The sequence below is a fragment of the Haliotis rubra genome, unplaced genomic scaffold, assembly GCF_003918875.1.
Source record: "Haliotis rubra isolate DU_JTF1 unplaced genomic scaffold, ASM391887v1 Scf53, whole genome shotgun sequence".
Taxonomy (NCBI): domain Eukaryota; kingdom Metazoa; phylum Mollusca; class Gastropoda; order Lepetellida; family Haliotidae; genus Haliotis; species Haliotis rubra.
The window spans coordinates 1,995,402-2,015,036 of record NW_025767224.1 but is presented as its reverse complement, the minus strand read 5'-3'; the positions used below and the strand labels follow the sequence as shown (position 1 = coordinate 2,015,036).

Here is a 19,635-nt window from a genome sequence, read left to right as displayed (position 1 = left end):
ACACGCTGAACGTTACAACTTGACATTACACACTGAACGTTACAACTTGACATTACACACTGAACGTGACAACTTGACATTACACGCTGAATGTTTAAACTTGACATTACACGCTGAACGTTACAACTTGACATTACACACTGAACGTTACAACTTGACATTACACGCTGAACGGAACAACTTGACATTACACACTGATAGACAACTTGACATTACACACTGAACGTTACAACTTGACATTACACACTGAACGTTACAACTTGACATTACACGCTGAACGGAACAACTTGACATTACACACTGAACGGAACATCTTGACATTACACACTGAACGTTACAACTTGACATTACACACTGAACGTTACAACTTGACATTACACGCTGAACGGAACAACTTGACATTACACACTGAACGGAACAACTTGACATTACACACTGAACGGAACAACTTGACATTACACACTGAACGTTACAACTTGACATTACACACTGAATGTTACAACTTGACATTACACGCTGAACGTTACAACTTGACATTACACACTGAACGTTACAACTTGACATTACACGCTGAACGGAACATCCTGACTTAACAACCTGAACGTTACAACTTTAGGCAAAGTCACGAAACATTACAATTAAATGCAACCGAATACATGTAACAGGCTGAACAAATTGATGTAACTGCAGACTATCTGTGCTGTTGTTCTCTTTGATATACTACTGGAATGTTGCTGAATTCATAAACGTTCACTCAACCTTTTTCAATTGTGGCTTCGGAAACTTGTGTTCTAGCTGGCAGTTCACGACGCATATAATGATTCTGTTTGACGCTCATGTAACAATGGTCTCTGTTATGTCCAGAACAGGCTGCCATACATTGTTTCGAGCCCTATAAGACTCAGATAAAGAATTTCACCACGCCAGTGTCACATTTATTTGTCGTCGACGATGATGCTGTTGGTTCTTGCCCTAGTTGCCACCGTCACTGCTGACGTCACACATACCACTCTCAAGTCCGGACAGTGCCTCTGTGTCCACGGGGCGGGGGTCAATGCCAGGAACCAACGTAAGACCCACATGCTATCTATAAACTGTTCGTCTTTGGCAGATCTCAATCCATTATCAAGATTACATGTTTCTTATTGTTTATTATTTCTAGAAGAGAAGAGCCCATTTCTGGTGTCCCCCGCCGTGATATTGCTGGAATATTGTTAAAAGCTGCTTAAATCATATTCACTCACTCACTCACTTGAAGAGAAGTGATGAAAGACATAAGGGAATCCATATTGCCAGTATATTTGTGCACGTTAAATTCAAGATACCTTGAGGATTGTTGTTCAAGCAGCAACGAATGGCATGATTCAGAAATCAAGCTTTATTATTTTATCACATGGGAGACACAATTCGTTCATCAAATCAATCCTTTTTGTATAACATAATTGCATTCAGATTCATTCGAATAGAACGGACATGCCTCTTTGATCAGTAACACTGGAACCAAACATTATATATTTATTAAGACTTCATTTGCCTGTGTAACGAACGTTATCAATACGCTCCTTTACTCCACCATCCTTGCACATCACATGCTTTACAATCTGACAAGTGAATGTGGCATAATACCCAACAGGATTAAGGCAAATAGGTTGTAAACCGTCATATCAGTCTGGTTGTACATGCGGATCATTTTTGTATTCTTCATTTGCATGTATAATAAATGTATCTGATTGATTCTTATATAATATGTCAAATGTCTGACAGATGAACACGAATGACTAAAGTGTTAGTCACGAATCTGTTACATATGTACATGAGTGTTTGATGTGTTAACACGTACACGAAGGTCGAATCTGTTACATATGTACATGAGTGTTTAATGTGTTAACACGTACACGAAGGTCGAATCTGTTACATATGTACATGAGTGTTTGATGTGTTAACACGTACACGAAGGTCGAATCTGTTACATATGTACATGAGTGTTTGATGTGTTAACACGTACACGAAGGTCGAGTCTGTTACATATGTACATGAGTGTTTGATGTGTTAACACGTACACGAAGGTCGAATCTGTTACATATGTACATGAGTGTTTGATGTGTTAACACGTACACGAAGGTCGAATCTGTTACATATGTACATGAGTGTTTGATGTGTTAACACGTACACGAAGGTCGAATCTGTTACATATGTACATGAGTGTTTGATGTGTTAACACGTACACGAAGGTCGAATCTGTTACATATGTACATGAGTGTTTGATGTGTTAACACGTACACGAAGGTCGAATCTGTTACATATGTACTTGAGAGTTTGATGTGTTAACACGTCCACGAAGGTCGAATCTGTTACATATGTACTTGAGAGTTTGATGTGTTAACACGTACACGAAGGTCGAATCTGTCATATATGTACATGAGTGTTTGATGTGTTAACACGTACACGAAGGTCGAATCTGTTACATATGTATATGAGTGTTTGATGTGTTAACACGTACACGAAGGTCGAATCTGTTACATATGTACATGAGTGTTTGATGTGTTAACACGTACACGAAGGTCGAATCTGTTACATATGTACTTGAGAGTTTGATGTGTTAACACGTCCACGAAGGTCGAATCTGTTACATATGTACTTGAGAGTTTGATGTGTTAACACGTCCACGAAGGTCGAATCTGTCATATATGTACATGAGTGTTTGATGTGTTAACACGTACACGAAGGTCGAATCTGTTACATATGTATATGAGTGTTTGATGTGTTAACACGTACACGAAGGTCGAATCTGTTACATATGTACATGAGTGTTTGATGTGTTAACACGTACACGAAGGTCGAATCTGTTATATATGTACATGAGTGTTTGATGTGTTAACACGTACACGAAGGTCGAATCTGTTACATATGTACATGAGTGTTTGATGTGTTAACACGTACACGAAGGTCGAATCTGTCATATATGTACATGAGTGTTTGATGTGTTAACACGTACACGAAGGTCGAATCTGTTACATATGTACATGAGTGTCTGACGTTTTATTAATGTCTAGTCCTAAACGGAGACGGGCATTCGAATACACGTGAGGGACTAAACGTTTGACTTTTTCGGTAATTGCAGCGGGAACGTCAGGAACGACTGTGAAGGCGACACTGAACTCTGGGCAATGCTACAAGTTCCACGGCGGGATTCTCACGAAGGGAGCTTATAGGTGGTTCGAGCTTGATGTTAGCGGACAGGTACGGTACAGAGATCCTATCTTTTGTTCACAATGTAAATACAACTAAGTGCGAATATATGTTAAAGCTGGTGATATCAGGGAAGTTGATCACTACGAGGCAAGGGAGTTAACTCACTATACACGTTCGCTTTTCCATCCTGGTTGAACTAAGTGGAAATATAGGAGTTTACATTGGCTGGACTAACGAGACCATGCTCAGTTCCATCAAAATACGCATGACGTAACCGACATCCGGTTCGTAACCAACATGGCGATGGCCATGCGGATGTCAGTCGATTGCAGTATTAACACCTTACTGGCGACTACAGACATTGTCCAAATCTGATTATTTTTATTTTTAAACTATGTGTTCTAGTGATTTGATGCACCTCAGAAGTAGTTTTCAACAGTGTTTGTGACATCGACAACTAGTCTTGAATGAACGTAGCGTAGCAACTATGTTTAAAACAGATGCCGGAGGTATGAGAGATGGATTGATCAGTAGAAGGGACATTGAGGTGGTTTACTCGGAACAGCTCCATGTTACGCGACGATCGAGCCATTGAACGAAACTGGCCTTCTAAGACTTAACTCACTTCCGATAATATGAGGGACATTAGGATAAACTTTAGCAGCACAAGTTTAGCATTGAGGGGGTTTACTAGGAACAGCTCCATGTTACGCGACGATCGAACCATTAAACGACTGAAATAAATGTTTTGGTAATTAAGGTGACTAACTTGTAAGAAAGTAAGATTCTTTATGGATAACAACTTTCTTTATAATATATGATGCGACGTTTCGGTATGATTCTTATACCGTTGCTTGACAACGGTATAAAACGGTATAGTGGCTATTTCTTATACCGTTGCTTGACAACGGTAGAAGAATTCATACCGAAACGTCGCATCATATATAATAAAGAAGTTGTTATCCATGACAAAATCTTACTTTCTTATTACTCACCAACCTAAAATGCCAATCAAACAGATGACTAACATGTAATATAACGTTATTGTGTATACCGGTCTAGATAACAGTCGGCCTCACCTGTATTACGATTCACATATACATACACTGTTTCAGCGCCTGTGGGTGGCTGGGGTGTACTTGAACGTCGGTACAACCACCCAGTGTGGTACGTATCCCTGCATGGCCATTAATATATGTCATTCCACAATATCCTTGCTTTTCAAGGACGTTTCAGAGGCTCCGGCTGAAATTTGGATCACCTATTGGTTTCCCTTTGAATTGTGTATCTGTTCCTAGGACTGGCCATTCGTACAAGCAAGTATTAAACATGGTCTGTCATTTCACAATCCGGGACCTTCATACTGACAGAAAACTACGACACAATACTTTAACGATGCCGTTGCCGATGCCTTTATTGTGACAGAGATACTGTAAATTAATGAATATATTTCGAAGTTTTTTTGTGACACCATGTTCCACAGTGAAGTTATTGGAGGTAACAGGTTGTATTGTGAACTTCCTTGGGGTATTGCGTGGTATTGTGAATCTCTTTAGGGTACATGTTGCATTGTGGAACGCATGGTACACCATTGTGTATTGAGTTGTATTGTGTTGCAATGTGAAGCTGTTAGAGGTACAAGTTTGTATTGTGGAGCGCTTGGTATGTCATGGTTTATTGAATTATATTGGATTGCAATGTGGATCTGTTAGAGGTACAAGGTTGTATTGTTGAGCTCTTGGTATATCGTTGTTTATTGAGTTGCATTGTTTTGCAATGTGAAGCCGTTAGAGGTACAAGGTTGTTTTGTGGAACCCTAGGTACATCATTGTTTATTGAGTTGCATTGGGTTACAATGTGAAGCTGTTAGAGGTACAAGGTTGTATTGTGGAGCTCTTTGAAGTATCTATTTGCATTGCCTGCGTTGTCCAGGTCTATGGGGTACATGATGTTTGAAGCATCATTTGACACTGTGAAGTTCTTTAGGGTGCATCATGCATTCCGTTGTATCGTTAAGCTATTTGTAGTTCATCTTGCGTCGTGAAGCTCTTTGAAGTATCATGTTGCGTCGTGAAGCTCTTTGAAGTATCATGTTGTATCGTGAAGGTTCTTTGGCATACAATGTTGTACTGCGTTGTATTGTTTGGCATAGTATGTTGTACTGCGTTTCCATTGCAAGTAGATCCTTTTCTTTCCATGTTGCAGCGCAAGGTACCAGGTGACACCATGCATTGTGAAGCGCGAGGTTACATATGTTGCATTGTGAAGCTCTTTAATTACATATGTTGCATTGTGAAGCTCTTTAATGTTACATGTTGCATTGTGAAGCTCTTCGAATTTGGTTTGTGTTGTAGCCTCCTCTGGCACCGGCTCAGGGTCGTGCGGAGACACCCAAGTAAAGGCGTGGGCTTGTGAGCTGCTTCAGCTCCACAATTCAGGCAAGATTGAACTGTGGAAAGTTCACCCCTCTGGTGTCCATGACAACGCTTTCTCCTACAACAACATCCGGGACACCTGCAACGGCCATGCTGCAGGCAGATCTAGGTCGGCTTCATATATAGTTATGCAATGCGATCTTTAACCCATGTAAATACATATAATAGTCTGCACTTTCAGTCCTGATATGTCTGTACTGCTATAACAGTCTGTGATCTCTTCCGCATATGCCTGTACTGCTGTAACAGTCTATGGTCTCAGTCATGATATGTCTGTACTGCTGTAACTGTCTGTGGTCTCAGTCCTGATATGTCTGTACTGCTGTAACTGTCTGTGGTCTCAGTCCTGATATGTCTGTACTGCTATAACAGTCTGTGGTCTCAGTCCTGATATGTCTGTACTGCTATAACTGTCTGTGGTCTCAGTCCTGATATGTCTGTACTGCTATAACTGTCTGTGGTCTCAGTCCTGATATGTCTGTACTGCTATAACAGTCTGTGGTCTCTTCCGCATATGCCTGTACTGCTGTAACAGTCTGTGGTCTCAGTCCTGATATGTCTGTACTGCTATAACTGTCTGTGGTCTCAGTCCTGATATGTCTGTACTGCTATAACTGTCTGTGGTCTCAGTCCTGATATGTCTGTACTGCTATAACTGTCTGTGGTCTCAGTCCTGATATGTCTGTACTGCTATAACTGTCTGTGGTCTCAGTCCCTGATATGTCTGTACTGCTATAACAGTCTGTGATCTCAGTCCCTGATATGTCTGTACTGCTATAACAGTCTGTGATCTCTTCCGCATATGTCTGTACTGCTGTAACAGTCTGTGGTCTCAGTCCTGATATGTCTGTACTGCTATAACTGTCTGTGGTCTCAGTCCTGATATGTCTGTACTGCTGTAACTGTCTGTGATCTCTTCCGCATATGTCTGTACTGCTGTAAGTGTCTGTGATCTCTTCCGCATATGTCTGTACTGCTGTAACTGTCTGTAGTCTCAGTCCTGGTATGTCTGTACTGCTATAACAGTCTGTGATCTCTTCCGCATATGTCCGTACTGCTGTAAGTGTCTGTGATCTCTTCCACATATGTCTGTACTGCTGTAAGTGTCTGTGATCTCTTCCGCATATGTCTGTACTGATGTAAGTGTCTGTGATCTCTTCCACATATGTCTGTACTGATGTAACTGTCTGTGATCTGTTCCGCATATGCCCGTACTGCTATAACTGTCTGTGATCTCTTCCGCATATGTCCGTACTGCTATAACTGTCTGTGATCTCTTCCGCATATGTCTGTACTGCTGTAACTCTCTGTGGTCTCTTCTGCATTTGTCTGTACTGCTGTAACTGTCTGTGGTCTCAGTCCTGATATGTCTGTACTGCTAAAACAGTCTATGATCTCTTCCGAATATGTCTGGACCGTATATATGACAATCTTTCAGCTACTCCTGCAATGGCTGCTCAGCTCCTGGTGGCACCATCTGCCTCAACCACGACCTCGTCCACTATCTCATCACTCTGGCGAGGAAAGGATACATACATGTAAGGATACATTGTCTTTCTCAAGCAATATAATAACGTGCTGTCGTGTTGAAACACTTCCCCTCCAACTTTTAGACTTCATACTACTATCATTTTTGTGTAGAGTTGTGTTGTTACAGACAAGCTTGTGCTAACACAGGGATTGTGGTGCGGTTAAATGCCGCTTTCACCAACATTATCAAGAACATCATGTCGTACGTCATGACATCACTATGATACATAATACCTGCTCCAACACCAGTTCTGATAGTTTGTGGCTACATTGGTTCTACAAGAACATCAGGACATCCCACATTACACCACATGCAGCTCGTGGTTCTACGACCACCGGACTCTCAGCATAAACTTAAAACCTATGGCTACAAGGCCTTCAGCACAGTTGGACCTCGACTGTGGAATATCGTAATGCATGTTTGTGTCCCTTAGCCGTGTCAGGATCCGATTTGGCATTGAATAAAAATCGGAACCCGATCTTTATCACGAACCAAGAAATTGCCGCTGATGGTTGGTTTAAAGACGGCGGTAAAAGGTTAAGTTGGTTGGTTTGTTGTTTAACGCCGCACTCATCAATATTCCAGCAATGTGGTTGCGATATGTAAGTAATCAAGTCTGGACCAGACAATCCAGTGATCAACAGCAGGAGCAGTGAGCAGTAATACGATGACGTGTGTCAACCAAGTCAGCGAGCCTGACCACCCGATCCCGTTGGTCGCTTCTTACAAAAGCATGGGTTACTGAAGATCAGTTCGGATCTTGACGGGTTAGATGATTAAGGCCTACGTGCGACTTATTACTCTCACATACCGATGTATAACTGTTCAGCAGAGTGTGTATTCAACCCTCTTCCCCAGTCGCTCCATCTTTAGAGTTTCTGTAGTCTCATGAAGCAAATTGCTAATAAATATTTTTTCGTAATTGTTTTTAATTGAATGAAATATCTTATAGTGTCATCCAGCATATCCCAACCATTCACTGATAATGGCAAAATTGATTTTATATACTGAACCGCAAAAGAAACGTCACCTACCAAACATTTTGCCAGATATGTTTCTTCTGAATGTTAATTAGTTTTTCATTATTTATATTTTAGCTAGACCTGGTTCGTAGCCAATGTTCAAGAAAATTTGGTTTCAGATGCTGTATTTGATACAAAAAATATGTCGTCGAAACGCAGTTACTAAAGTAATGATGGGACGAGGTTTTTGTGCGTATTTCATGAAAATAATGCACGTGCATCCCGAAGTGTCATCCCTATAAGAAGAAGAACCACCGAACATGCACCGAATCATTCCCTGTTCGACAGTAGCGACATGCCACGATTATCAAAGGAACAGAGGTACCAAGCTTTAGGAAGACTTAATGTTGGCCAGACTGCAAGACAGGTTGCAAATCATTTCTCTGTTCATGTATGTAACAATATACCGCCTGCAGCAACGAGTCCAAGCCACTGGAAGCACAGACGACCGTCCTCGCAGTGGAAGACCGCCTGTGACAACGTTGAGGCAAAATCGGCAGATTGTCCGTCATCACCTGCAAAATCGTTTCGCTAGGGCTACGGAAACTGCACAGACAACCATTGGCAATCACCAGAGACCAATCAGCGCCGACACAGTGCGGAGGCGTTCAAGGCAGAGAAACGTCAGATGTAGCAGGCCTTACCGGGGTCCGATCCTCACTGTTCGACATCGTCGTGCTCGTCTCCAGTGGGCCACACATCATCGGAATTGGCGAACTGTAGTCTTCTCCGACGAAAGTGAGAGTGTGGTGACGACGCGGGGAGCGTTTTGCAGATGATTGTGTCCTGGAAATAGACTCGTGGGGAGGTCCGAGCATAATGGTGTGGGGTGCTATTGCTCTCAGTCACAAACTAGGCCCTATGGTGTTCCCGAATATTGGTCCTGGTAGAGGAAATGGTGTAACATCTGCTCGCTACATTGATCAAGCGCTGAGACCCTTCGTCGTGCCACATTTTGGTCGTCATGGAAACCACGTCTTCCAGCATGACAACGCGCGTGCCCATACTGCCAGAGCAACTAGAGACTTTCTCCGTCAACACGGCATACAAGCTCTTCAATGGCCTGCCCTCAGTCCAGACTTAAACTCGATAGAACACTTGTGGGACGAGATTCAGAGGAGGCTCAATGATGTGCGACCAAGGCCGACAACTGCAGCTGAACTCTCTCAGGCGTATCACCGAGTATGGGCGCAAGTTCCTATGGCCTTCATCAACCGCCTCATACACTCCATGTACAGACGATGCAACGCTGTTGTCAACGCTCAAGGAGGCCATATACGTTATTGACTGTCGTGCCACCTGTCGTCATTTTGACTTGTCATTCTCTGAAATTCGTCTTTAAGTATTGATTATCAAACATGTCAATTTTGAAATCTTTCCGACAATTATTATGTTATTTACATGTGTTTGAATTAAACTGATTACCAATTTCAAAATGGGAGTGGCGGGTTTTTTTGCGGTTCAGTATATATAAAATCTATATACACGTCATCGTAACCCCAGTTGAGTAGAACACTGCTCATGATGTTGATCACTGGATTGTCTGGTCCATTTATAGAATAATATATATATTATTCAGAAATGAATGACACTGACATAAGTATTATATTGAATCGGATTATTTGTCTTTGTCATCTTTTTAAAGTTATGTTATATAATATGTAATTGATACCGAATCACGATGATAAGCATGATGATGACCTGATGATGAAAAGTGACGGTTAACCTGATGATAAAATGACTGATAAATATGACCATAAACGTAATGATTAACTTGGTTATAATTTCTGTCTCCGACGAATGTTATAATAAAGTGTATGTTTGCATTTCCAAACTATTACATACATTACAATATCCTATTTATGCATTCTCGTCAACCTGAATACTTTTACAGGTCAATGAGATAGCTGGTGCCTGCCACACCTGTAACTCCCGCCATTACAGAGGTCAAGCCGTTGACCTTCACAACGGGTCAAGGTCGAAGGAATTCCTGGATCTTTGCTTTTCTATGAACGGATGGGGGCAGAATGAAGGAGACCATATCCATTGCCAATTCGGATACTGATTATAACATAAATGCATACTTTTATATGTTAACTTTACTATTATGTTTCAATAGCAACAATAAACTACATATATCTTCAAGTTTCACATTCTTTGTTTTTATTTAAGACTCAGATCAAACATGGAATTGTGCATCCCATGCCTGGGGCTAAAACTTCGATGATTGTCGGACCTTATATAATCCAACGCGGGGTTGTAGAGTGAGTGAGTATGGTTTTACTCCTCTTTTGAAAAATTCCAGCAATATTACGGCGGGGAACACAGGAATGGGCTAAACACATTGTAGCCATGTAGGGAATCGAACCCGGGTCCTCAGCGTGACGAGCGGACGGTTTAACCATTAGGCTACCCTATCGTCCTTACGGGCCCGGGGTGGTAGACACATTAGAAACCGGAACAGTTTAAGCATTAGACAAAATGAGAATATATGGGTCCGCCTCTGTACGTGAAAGCTCAAGGGCCCACCACAGCATGGGAGAACTCATTGGTCCATCCTAGTTCTTGAGAACACAACAGACAAACCTTGCTTCTGAAGAAATCGGGGCACTTCAGTACGTGACAACAAGAACTTTTGTTCTTCTGCCCAGTCGTCACCCTTGATAGTACACCTGGTAGTTCTGTATGCGGTTTATGTAAACTCATGCCAATAATGGTTGTCACCCTCCCAACCCCAACCCTCACCTCCCCTAACCCCCTCTCCAATTAAAAAATTGAAGGGGGTGACAGCCATTATTGGCATGAGTATATTTCACTGTATACGTCGTGAATACACGATGGCATGAGTGAGTGAGTGAGTTTAGTTTACGCACTCACCAATATTCCAGCTATATGGCGCCGGTCTGTGAATAATCGAGTCTGGACCAGACAATCCAGTGACCAATAGCATGAGCATCGATCTGCGCAAATGTGTCAACCAAGTCAGCGAGCCTGACCACCCGATCCCGTTAGTCGCCTCTTGCGACAAGCATGGGTTACTGAAGATCAATATTCTAACCCGGACCGTCACGGGTAGAGACAAGCATGGGTTACTGAAGAAAAATATTCTAACCCGGACCGTCACGGGTAGAGACAAGCATGGGTTACTGAAGATCAATATTCTAACCCGGACCGTCACGGGTAGAGACAAGCATGGGTTACTGAAGATCAATATTCTAACCCGGACCGTCACGGGTAGAGACAAGCATGGGTTACTGAAGAAAATATTCTAACCCGGACCGTCACGGGTAGAGACAAGCATGGGTTACTGAAGAAAATATTCTAACCCGGACCGTCACGGGTAGAGACAAGCATGGGTTACTGAAGATCAATATTCTAACCCGGACCGTCACGGGTAGAGACAAGCATGGGTTACTGAAGATCAATATTCTAACCCGGACCGTCACGGGTTACTGAAGAAAATATTCTAACCCGGACCGTCACGGGTAGAGACAAGCATGGGTTACTGAAGATCAATATTCTAACCCGGACCGTCACGGGTAGAGACAAGCATGGGTTACTGAAGATCAATATTCTAACCCGGACCGTCACGGGCCAATGCCATGAGAGACACACAAGCTGAGACTGAAACGAAGATAATTCAACTCCAGTCATCTGGGAGACTGAGATACAAGAGGACGTACGGCGATCTAGACACGAGAATCCAACATGTGAAGATGTGTCACCGGTCAGACAACCATGAAGCAGTATGCCGATGCTGCATCTAACTGTTTGCATCTCTGAATGCATTGCATGTAGCTTCACGCAACATGATTGATGCATTAAAGAAAATCATGAAAAATGGTGGCTGAAAATGTTAACATGTAAATCAATATTATTTTATCTGAAATGTTGTTTCTTTGCACACACATTGTAGATATAGACCATAGCCCTTAAACAAAGGCTCACGCTTCAGTGGCTAATGCTAATTACCTGGCTCGCATCTCTCACCTAGCCATAGTGCAATGTTGTCTTGACAACACCTTTTTGGTTAGACTCTGGCTAAGTGGGAGTAAACTAGGGCTGCGCAATATAACCGGTTTACCGGTATTTACCGGTTCAGACATGAAAACGATACGTATTGCGATACGCTGATCGAAAACCGGTATTTTGACATGGGTCTACTCCCATTTGTGAGAACTCCCAGTTGTGAGACTCCCAGTTATGAGACAGTGGAGTAGGTAATTAACAACGAAAACACACCATACTCCCCTGTCTGATAGAATGGATTCACCCTAGCTAATTACTGATTTGCTATGTAACTGAATCTTGTGGAGGTAACCTAATGAAACTTTATAAGATAAATTGATTAACATACCCAGGTAAATGTCTTTAATAATTAAACACTTTGTGTAGGTAACTTCGTGATCAAAGAGAAATTAATTTACCTACTCAGATTTACTCCGTCTCCGAAACTACAAGCTATAGTTTAAGAAATAACTCTGAAATTTACAGTCGAAATGCCCATTTATGCCAAACCCTTTCTACCCGACACAATAAATTTATGGAATGCCCTACCAAATTCCAAAGAGTCATGCAGTGTCAAAGAATTTTAAAACCTAATTACAAAAACCGAAAACAAGATTTATATTGATCTTAATTATGGCTCTTGTTTTTGTCAAATCGTTCACTGCTGCCTCAGGCTCGGATGTAGCGACCCAGACGCCGATAAGTATAACAGACATTTAATAGACAGTGCATGTTGCTCTTGTGGATAACAACTACCCGTTATAACCTGGATAATTTTTTGAACGGAAACAAAGAATTCACTCCTTGTGTACACCAGAAAATAGTTGAATCCGTCCATGATTATATCATCAAGACACAACCTTCAAATTTTCACAGGGTAATATGGAAATGAACTCAACAACCTTCTCGTGATTGATTTATATTCCTACAATAGCTTGTTAGACACACACAACTGTAAGTCTCTAATTATGACTACTTAGAAAATAGTTGTATTTGAAGTAATCTGTATATATATATATATATATATATATATATGTACTTAAAAATATATTTCATTAGATATTTTATGTTGCATGGTAGCGGTGTTAACATAAGCAGTAATACTTCACCAATCCCAATTCATTTTCATAAATAATAATAAAATATGTTTAAACCAAAATGACTTTCAAACTTCATAATAGTCAATAAAAATGCGTTATCATAATTACATATTCTTCTGAATAAATAAAATATTCAATGAACTATTTCTTCTGTTTAAATATAATCTTTGATAATCTATTTCATTAATCAACTCATCAATGAACTATGCCTCCTGTGGGTACTGGGCTGGGCTGATCCCACTTTCATTGTAGGGATGTGGAAACACCACCTATGTGCACTGAACCATTAATTAATGTGTCTCACAACTGGGAGTTCTCACAAATGGGAGGACACCTTGACATGCATTCGGAAAACTTCGTAACACTCGGAAATCTTCGGATAATTCCGTTTTTTTTAAATTGTTCCTTTCCTTGTTTCATTTGTGCCAAAAATTATTTACATTTTTATTTTGTCATGATTAAAGGTTTTTATTAACGCCTAATCAAGCATTGTGATTTTTTTATAAATCAAGCATTAACTCGATTATACGTATTTTTTGTTAAGGAAAACTTCTTGCTTTCGCATCGCAATTTATCTCAATATGAAATTCCTTGCAATACCCACCCCTAGAGTTAACCGAATACACACTGCCGTGAATAGACAATGCAACAGTATACATAGTATATGATCTGAGTCTTTGATCGTAGAAGTACATCATCAGTATATATAGGAATTGTATTTGTGTATATCTGAGTTTATGTTATTAGTTGTTTTATACCTGTTATATCGTGCACATGATTGTTTCAAGGTGATTTCATTTGCACACCACATCTACATAAAACCTCTGGCCACAGTAGCGTCTTTAGTTGGTAAGCGACTTACGCAGTCCCGGTACATGTGCGTGCGTGCGCGTACACTCGCGTATGTGTCTGTGTGACAGGCAATACATATTCAGTGGTAGAAGTTGTTCCTGGAGACAATTTATTGGCGTAGGAGGTGAATTAAATGTACAGAGTGACTAAGCCCGTTGTCGTTGATTGTGTCACATCGGTTTGTGGCGTTACTCACAGTATCAACCACTGGTTTGTCTGGTCCAGTCTCGATTATGTACATGATGACGAGATATAGGGGGACATTGTTGAGTACGTGTAGCGGATCAGAACTGCATTTGAGCTTCGTTAAAAACTGAGAGTACCAACGAAACTACAAGGGATAGTTTTAAACATCGTGAATCTTAGATAAGATGCCCCGAAGGTCACAGCACTTCAGACAATCCCTTTTGTCGACAGCGTTTATGTCCGCCATGTTGATTTTGTTGCTTTCCGTCCTGCAGTCATCCATACTGGCCCTGGCTGCAATAGAGGGCGTTCCTCTCCAACACGGCGCGTGTGTGTGCGTTACGGAGGGGCTCGTTGATGCATATTCAACACGTGAGTATAATTAGCTGATTCTGTGAATTTATATGCCATGAGAGATTATATAACTCCAGTTGTTGCCGAGACACGAAGGACGTGGGATCAGGCAGGTGGGTCGTGCAACGTTCTAGATAATGGCACGGGAGTGGTATGTCTCTCCGATAGTAGGCTACCCTCCGTGTGTCCAAACCAGGACAATAATATATATTGATCAACAGTAAAACTGCTATATGTGTAAGGGGCAGATGGCGTCATATGACCACACCTTTATTGCAGAAGTCAAATACTATAAAATGTAAATATATCATCAAAATTCATGTTTTTAAGGTGAAATTACAAATCAGGCTCAATCTTGAAGGTGTGTCTACGTATTTATGGTGTAACATGTGATTGTTACATCGTAGTAATTATTTTAAGAGTTCGTTGAAATGAGAATGTGGCGGAAACCTCAAGTAGTATGAAAATGGTGACAGAGGCCTTCAAAAGGCTGAATCTTGAAGGTGTGTCTACGTATTAATGGAAAGATTGCACTTCCCTTATTGATGTAATCTGACCTGCACAACATATAATTATAAACAGGTGCTTGTTAATATATTTATTTGATCCACATATCCAAAACAACACAATCGACAATCCACTTTATTCCATTCTATGGAAGAGTATTAGTGTCACAGTCTAACATATTTTTAACATCTACGCAGATGTTACTTACATCAACGTAGAAGATACGTTCTGAAGTTTGAAGTTAAACCCCAGCTACAGGGTATATAGTTTGAACAAACGCTTGACATAGTTTATACAAATATGTATATAGTTTTGTTAAATGAACATGTGCAAGTTTCTTTTTGTATTTTAACTCTGATGTTTGGCAGCATGTTGGCCAAGTGGTGAATAAAATCATTTAACAAAATGACGACATATGTACAGGATGATTCGATACTAGATGATACCTTTTCCTAAGTAGATTATTGATATTATATAAGTAGGCTTAAGTATCATTTACGTAGATACATTCACTACCAAAATTTTTCTCACCATCTCAATCTCACTCAGCATGGAATTTCTCTCGCTGTTGGTGTAATTGTTACCCTGTTGGTGTAATTGTTACCCTGTTGGTGAAAGTGTTACCCTGTTGGTGTAAGTGTTACCCTGTTGGTGTAATTGTTACCCTGTTGGTGTAAGTGTTACCCTGTTGGTGAAAGTGTTATCCTGTTGGTGTAGAACCTTGTGACAAAGATGCATGTCCAAGTTCCTGATAAATACATTTAGCTCAATTTTCAGTTGGTAAGAACTATCTATAAATTCTGATATAAACGACTGAATATTATCAATGCACTGGTTATCCAAAACATAGCCAAATCCCATTTTAAATAACACAGTCTCAGTTTTGAAGCCCAATTACATTTACCCGGCTCATATCTAACATTAACATGTTATAACCTTTCTTGGGTAAACGTGAGTTTGGCATGGATAGCAGTTTCTACCAGTATGTTATGCAACGCTTATAGGCAAAGATATATACCGGGTATCTCCCACACTCGCCACGAACAACATGTTTTGAAGTTGACGTTTTCACACCAAGAAAATATTTACATGCTTGAACATGAACATTCAATAGCACTGCTAATCTAACATTCAGAATCAAAGTCTAGTCCCCATATTTCAGAACCATACAATACAATTGACATCACTTTACTACCAAAACCCTTGAAGAAAACATCATATGGTAATGGTCTAAGCTTCGACAGACATTTTAAAACACCAAATAATGCTTTTCTAGATTGCAACGATGAACTTATAAACTGCTTATTCCAATTTAGATTCCTAGAAAATACCACACCTAAATATCTATAGGATGAGACACATTCAATAAGATTGCCATCAAAATACCATTTTTCGCCCCTCGAAAGAACTCCGCCGTTTTTAAAGACAACCACTTAGATTTATCTAAATTTACAGTTAAAATATAATAACAGTGACAATACTGTTGTAACACGTTAATTCGATTTTGTAATCCTCCAATAGTGTCAGATATAAGAACGACGTAATAAGAACAGTAATATGAATAGATGAGTCAAGTCTGGATGTAACTGGATGCCAGGATAACATGAACTTTCTATTTCATCAGCAAGATTATTAATGAACAACGAAAATTGCAGGGTGCTTAAAACACATCCCTGGCGCACTCCAACATTACACTCAAACATATCTGAAACTAACAACATACTGCACGATCGCTGCTACAGAAACTCGTGACTGTTCACTTTGTGGCATGGACAATGCCTTCCAGGCTCCATTTTAGAGAAACTGCGAGAAGAGTTGAAAGGGCTGAAATTTACAGAATCGCGACAGTCGTATATCTAAGTTCGCTTATGTTCCAAAACAAACGCGACCACCTTAATAAAGTTTAAGTTTGGGCTCCATTTCACAAAGCGAGCGTAGCGCCAAGATCGTAACTCCCATACTTTAACATAGAATTACGACAGTCGTAGCGCTACGATCGCTTTGTGAAACGGGCCCCTGGACCCAAATATGCAGGACACACAGGTCTAGGCCAGGTAGCTGGTTCCCCATTGTGTGGCGTATGTTTCATGTGAAATCTGTTTCTTCCAGCTGGTTTCGACAGCGAGAGCATCACTTACCTCAGTTTTGGACAATGTCTACGATCAAACGGCCAGAGTTTGGAGATGAACGGAGACTCCTGGTACAGTGTTATGGTCAAGAATGAGGTCAGTCATACTTTCTGTTCCATGCAAAATTCCAAATATCGAATGCTATGAACTTATATATATCTATGGACATTGCGTCAAACAGTGCTGGGTTTATATCCACTGACAGTGTAAGTTCCTTTCCCTGTCTGTGTTCTTAAAGGAAACCATCAAAGCGCCTGTAAAATACCATTTTCAACAGACTACAGCCTGTAACCTCAGTTGTGAGTAAGTTTGGTTTGACGCCGCTTTTAGCAATACTCCAGCAACAACACGGCGGGGGACATTGGAAATGGCCTTCACATATTGTACCCATGTGGAGAAATCGAACCTGAGTCTTCGGCGTGACGAGTCAACGCTTTAACCACTATAGGCTACCCCCTAACCTCAGTAAAGTGAGTGAGTAAGGCTTACGCCGTCAGTGAGTGAGTAAGTTTAGTTTTTAGCAATATTGTAGCTATATCACGGCGGGGGACATCAGATATGGGCTTCACACATTGTACCCATGTGTGGAATCGAACCCGGGTCTTCGGCTTCGCTTTAATCATTAGGCTACCCCGCCGCCCCTTTACGCCGTCAGTATTATGTCGGGTGACAACATCAGTAGGCTAAAGACATTGCACTCATGTACGGAATCCAATCAGACCGGCGTGACGAGCGAACGCTTGAACCAATACGCTACCCTACCGCCCGCACCTGATTGCCATCATTCAGTATGTTGCTCGACCGGCGGTCAGGGTTAGGAATGACGTGTCCTGGTTTGTTTCAGGAAATCACAACTCCCCTGATGTTATGGGTTGCAGGCAGGTTCCTGAAGCAGGGCAACACCTCACAGTGTTCGTAGAGGTGAGTGAAACTGGGCATCCCCTCACAGTGTTCGTACAGGTGAGTGAAGCAGGGCTTCCCCTCACAGTGTTCGTAGAGGTGAGTGAAGTAGGGCATGCCCTCACAGTGTTCGTAGAGGTGAGTGAAGCAGGGCATCCCCTCACAGTGTTCGTAAAGGTGAGTGAAGCAGGGCATGCCCTCACAGTGTTCGTAAAGGGTGAGTGAATCAGGGCATCCCCTCACAGTGTTCTTAGAGGTGAGTGAATCAGGGCATCCCCTCACAGTGTTCTTAGAGGTGAGTGAAGCAGGGCATCCCCTCACAGTGTTCGTACAGGTGAGTGAATCAGGGCATCCCCTCACAGTGTTCGTAGAGGTGAGTGAAGCAAGGCATGCCCTCACAGTGTTCGTACAGGTGAGTGAAGCAGGGCATCCCCTCACAGTGTTCTTACAGGTGAGTGAAGCAGGGCATCCCCTCACAGTGTTCGTACAGGTGAGTGAAGCAGGGCATCCCCTCACAGTGTTCTTAGAGGTGAGTGAGGCAGGGCATCCCCTCGCTGTGTTCTTAGATGTGAGTGAATCAGGGCATCCCCTCACAGTGTTCTTAGAGGTGAGTGAAGCAGGGCATCCCCTCACAGTGTTCTTACAGGTGAGTGAAGCAGGGCATCCCCTCACAGTGTTCTTACAGGTGAGTAAAGCAGGGCATCCCCTCACAGTGTTCTTAGAGGTGAGTGAGGCAGGGCATCCCTTCACAGTGTTCTTAGAGGTGAATGAATCAGGGCATCCCCTCGCTGTGTTCTTAGATGTGAGTGAATCAGGGCATCCCCCCACAGTGTTCTTAGAGGTGAGTGAGTGAAGGAGGCCATCCCCTTGTAGTGTGGTCAGTAGTGAGTGAGTGAAGCATGACATCCCTTTAAGGTGTGTTTAGTGATGAGTTAGGTAATACATCCCCTTACAGTGTGATTAAAAGCGACTTATGCTGGGTGGGTGAGTGAGTCAATTATTGCCAGATGGTCATGTCACGTGGGTTCAAGCACTGAAATGACACACATGAACCATGTCAACCAGAAGCTGTTCCTTGTAGTTTAATTCTGTACTTCTGTTTCAGGCAGCTTCAAGGTTATTGGCGGAACATCTGTCCAGAGTGGACTGATCTCCTGGTCCGTGGCAGTTGGTACACAATATGTCCATATAATCATCTTCACTGGTCCCATTAAATGTCATCATGTAGCGCCGGGTGTTCTGTTGTGCCACACATCCAGACAGACATGGAACATGCTTAGGTGCCATATATAGTTCAAAACAGGGATATATTCAAAAGCGCTTTTGTCCATATTCCGGTCATGTTTCGGCTTAGGAAACGAAACATGGACGTCACTCAGTGTTTCTCTGTGGCAACTTGGATACCTATTTTTCCATCTG

The 19,635-nt window shown here is 41.7% G+C and overlaps 2 protein-coding genes across 2 annotated transcripts; both read left to right on the top strand.

Moving 5' to 3' along the window:
• The first annotated feature begins 934 nt into the window (after positions 1 to 934).
• Positions 935 to 10,325, top strand: LOC124252983. The gene is made up of 6 exons (XM_046686696.1): positions 935 to 1,069; positions 3,122 to 3,240; positions 4,308 to 4,359; positions 5,547 to 5,736; positions 7,066 to 7,165; positions 10,075 to 10,325. The coding sequence occupies exons 1-6, from the start codon at positions 952 to 954 to the stop codon at positions 10,243 to 10,245; spliced, it is 750 nt and encodes a 249-aa protein (XP_046542652.1). The 5' UTR covers positions 935 to 951; the 3' UTR covers positions 10,246 to 10,325.
• A 4,171-nt stretch (positions 10,326 to 14,496) lies between these two features.
• LOC124252968 lies at positions 14,497 to 19,444 on the top strand. Its single transcript, XM_046686673.1, has 4 exons — positions 14,497 to 14,698; positions 17,297 to 17,412; positions 18,161 to 18,237; positions 19,322 to 19,444. The coding sequence occupies exons 1-3, from the start codon at positions 14,512 to 14,514 to the stop codon at positions 18,233 to 18,235; spliced, it is 378 nt and encodes a 125-aa protein (XP_046542629.1). The 5' UTR covers positions 14,497 to 14,511; the 3' UTR covers positions 18,236 to 18,237; positions 19,322 to 19,444.
• Positions 19,445 to 19,635: the final 191 nt, after the last annotated feature.